The sequence below is a fragment of the Motacilla alba genome, chromosome 4A (genome assembly GCF_015832195.1).
Source record: "Motacilla alba alba isolate MOTALB_02 chromosome 4A, Motacilla_alba_V1.0_pri, whole genome shotgun sequence".
In the NCBI taxonomy this organism is placed as follows: Eukaryota; Metazoa; Chordata; class Aves; order Passeriformes; family Motacillidae; genus Motacilla; species Motacilla alba.
Window position 1 is genome coordinate 16,516,295 of NC_052045.1, and position 3,267 is coordinate 16,519,561.

Genomic DNA, 3,267 nt, shown 5'->3' on the forward strand with positions numbered 1-3,267 from the left:
TGTCAGAAGTGGGATTCGAACCCACGCCTCCATACGGAGACCAGAACACCCAATCCCGCCGCGGGAAGGCGCGGAACGCCTTGAGTCTGGCGCCTTAGACCACTCGGCCATCCTGACACTGCGGCAGCAGTCCTCTCCGGGACACACTTAGCACTGTCGTCACTGCCATTCCTGCTTCTCTATATCCTTCGGCCCATCACGGAGAGCCCGTCTGTACCCGGGAGGTGGCGGAGAGCAGCCAGGGATCGGCCAGCTCGGCCCGGCCCGACCGCGGAGCTCCGCCGCAGCGAGGAGGAGCCCGGCGTTACCCACAGGCCCCTGCCGTGCCGCCACTTCCGCCGCGACCATTTTGTTCTTCAGCGGCGTCAAGGGTACGCGCTCGCTCTCATCATGTTCCCGGTGGCCAGGGCCGCGCAGAGCCTCGTCGGTAAGCACGGGGGCGGCTCTCGGGGTGTGCGGGGTTCCTCAGCGGGTCTGCCCGGGTTGTGCCCTCCCCTGTGCAGGCTGTCCCTCAGCCCCCGACTCGCTGTGCACCCGGGCACGGTCGTGAGGGCACCTCAGGGGCTGCGGGCGGCTCCGGCGTCCTTCGCCTCCCGCTTTTTTCATTTCTTTCAGCCTTTTTTAGTCTCCTGGTCGCTTTTTGGCATAGGCCTGCTCTCCTTGGTGCTTTCTCTCCCTAGTACGCAAAGGCACATCCTGGCCTGGTAGCGTGGGTGCCGAGGGGCAGTCAGTTGCCAGCCCTCACGCTCAAGGTTAGATCAGTCCTCCAGTGATACAGCCCCGCAGGGTGTGCTCTGCTCCTGCGGCACCGTGGGCTCATCCCGAGGTGCGGGCACCTAAAATAAATGTATCTCCCTAGATACTGAAGGGTTTTTTTTTTTGTGTTTAAAAAAACGCCTTGTGCAGAATTACAGAGCATGCGAGGGATGTAGTAACATGGGTATCACCATCATTTTCTCTAATCTCGGTTGTGTAAAAACGCAAACCATTGACCTGAGACTGAAAGATTTTATTTTGTAATATTTTTATGCACACATCACCCTCTCATCAAATGCTTTGTACACAACTAATGGGCAATCTGTCTTTTGTAGCTGTTGTCTTAATTTTTCACTGTTGCCTTCTCTTTAATAAGTGTACCTTTTATAGTGTACACTTATAATGTACATCATCTGAAGATACCACTGTGTATTTTTTTTGTCTATTATTTATCTCAAGCCCACGGGTTATTTCAGTTTCCTTCCTCCCCTCCCTTCAAAAATCCTGAGGGAATGAGGCAGGTATTACCCACACCCGCTATCTTCGACCCCATAATTGGATGGTGAGCTTCATCCTGACATTGCTTGGGTACACGTACTGCCAGGATAGATATTTGCATATAGAAATCTAAAAATGCTAAGCACTAAACAAAATATTTTATTAGAGAAACAGTAATAGTAAAAAAAACATATTAGTGAAAAAGTTAACTTAAGAGTTGTTTTTTTTACAGGAATTAGACTTAAGGAATAACTTTCTAGAGGGAAGTTGAGAGAGCTGAAAAAAATGAAGTGTTTATGTATATCGCATGTTTTGGAGTAATTCAGGGTTCTAAATACAATGAATATTTTTCAAGCATTTTCAGTCTTTTCACAGTAGTGCTTGCCTCTCTGTTGGTGGGAGGTGAGCACTGGGAATGGTTTGAGCACATGTTTGAGTTTATTTCTGTACTTGCTGACACTCCTCAGCTCGTGGCATCCAGCAGACTGCAGTCAGACAAGCTCATCGCAAGCACGAGCCCACCTTCCACGATAAATACGGAACCATGGTCCTCCTTGGTGGAGCCACCATGTTCACGGCTGTCTGGGGCTATGTAAGTCAGTTTTGTCACCGCTCTCTTGTGACTCAGCTGCAGACTTTAAAAGTGTCAGTTTTGCCTGTTGGAAATAAATTCGGTGGTCAGAATTTAGGAGCTTCTTACATAAGCAAATGGTGATGTGATAGAGGGGAAATTTCTTTTAATTACCAGCTTGATTTTGAGTTGTTACTCAAATTTCTGCACCAGTCTATTGCCTGATTTGAAAATATATCAGAAACTCAAGTGTTCTCTATTTCACTTGGGATTTCAAACCTCTACAGGTACAGCTTTCAGCAGCAAAACTGCTAGATGAAAATACCAGTATTTCATTTTACAATTACCAATATTACATTCCAGATTCTTCCTTCTCTAGTTGGATATTTTGAAACAGAAAAGTGAAACATTGAAGTACTATTCAATATAAATATATTCTACTTCTTTAATTAGAAAGTTAATGAGATGTCATGTTCTAATAACAAGAGCTGAAAACAATAGTAATAACCCTATGTCTGAAGGTTTCTTTGATTTCAGAGTTAATAATCTCGGGTTTTGTCCCTTTACAGGTGCTCACAACGCTGAAAATGGAGTGGGGCTTTTCACCTGTTGGCAGAATCACCCCAAGCGAATGGAGGGAGTAACAGCCTCTGCTTCTATGAACTGCTCTAGGCTTTCCCTGAGAAAATGGTCACGTAGAGGCATTTATGCCCTGATTACCACTTGGACAGTGGCATTCCTGGTCTAATAAACGTACCTAGAAACCTGTCTGGCTCTTCCAGGTTTCTTCTGTGCTCTGGTTCTGCTGAAGTGTAAGAAATAGTGTAAAAACTCCCAGTAATTTTACACAGTCCCAGTTGTTGCTGTAGGGATCACTGGTGGATAAAGGACAAGTCCAGAACTTTGCTGAGTTTTCATTTAGCCAGGTGTGTGTGTCAATGAACTCACTGCATTCCCACTGCAGAGCACACATCCCTTTACATCTGACTTGTAATGACAAAGTCGAGATTCCATTTTTTTTTCACAAAAGGATTTTTATGGCTTGAATCCTTCTGCCAGGATGGCAGCGGGCTTCTCCTGTGCTGCTTCTCCTGTGACCCCTGAGAGTTGTGAAGAAATTAAACTCAGTTTTAAGTTGGAGAGGTTCCACAGGACCACGCAGTATCCCAGGATCAATGGGACTTTCCTAATGAATTCTTTGGGAATCCCAGAATGATTTTGGGTGGAAGGGACCCAGATTTGGGGTGGTTCCAACCCTGTGTGTGCATTTAACTTCTGTTTACAGCAGAATTTACCAGAGAGATGAGGTGAACAGTTACCGGCTCGTGCTGGTGTGCGGTGGCCAGCGATGCCAGGCTGGTTGGGTCGGGAGAGGCCTGGCAGCAGCGAGTGGCGCTGGCCGCGCGGCGGGCGGGCTCCTGTCGCGACACAGCCACCGCCAT

At 47.5% G+C, this 3,267-nt stretch overlaps 1 protein-coding gene and 1 non-coding gene across 2 annotated transcripts; one reads left to right on the forward strand and one right to left on the reverse strand.

Annotated features, from left to right (window-relative positions):
• Window positions 1–117, reverse strand: TRNAL-CAA. The gene is made up of 2 exons: window positions 80–117; window positions 1–46 (listed from the first exon to the last, which is right to left on the reverse strand). It is a non-coding gene; the product is annotated as a tRNA-Leu (tRNA).
• On the forward strand, window positions 49–2,593 carry LOC119694968 (cytochrome c oxidase subunit 7B, mitochondrial). The gene is made up of 3 exons (XM_038122684.1): window positions 49–427; window positions 1,722–1,846; window positions 2,395–2,593. Exons 1-3 carry the CDS (start codon window positions 391–393, stop codon window positions 2,467–2,469), a joined length of 237 nt encoding a protein of 78 aa, XP_037978612.1. The 5' UTR covers window positions 49–390; the 3' UTR covers window positions 2,470–2,593.
• Window positions 2,594–3,267: the final 674 nt, after the last annotated feature.

What these genes read in the sequence shown, in the direction of transcription:
- LOC119694968 (XM_038122684.1), top strand. Translation starts at nt 391, where the DNA reads ATGTTCCCGGTGGCCAGGGCCGCGCAGAGCCTCGTCG. An exon ending in GGCCGCGCAGAGCCTCGTCG is followed by an intron (nt 428 to 1,721) that starts GTAAGCACGGGG and finishes GACACTCCTCAG; the next exon opens with CTCGTGGCATCCAGCAGACT. An exon ending in TCACGGCTGTCTGGGGCTAT is followed by an intron (nt 1,847 to 2,394) that starts GTAAGTCAGTTT and finishes GTCCCTTTACAG; the next exon opens with GTGCTCACAACGCTGAAAAT.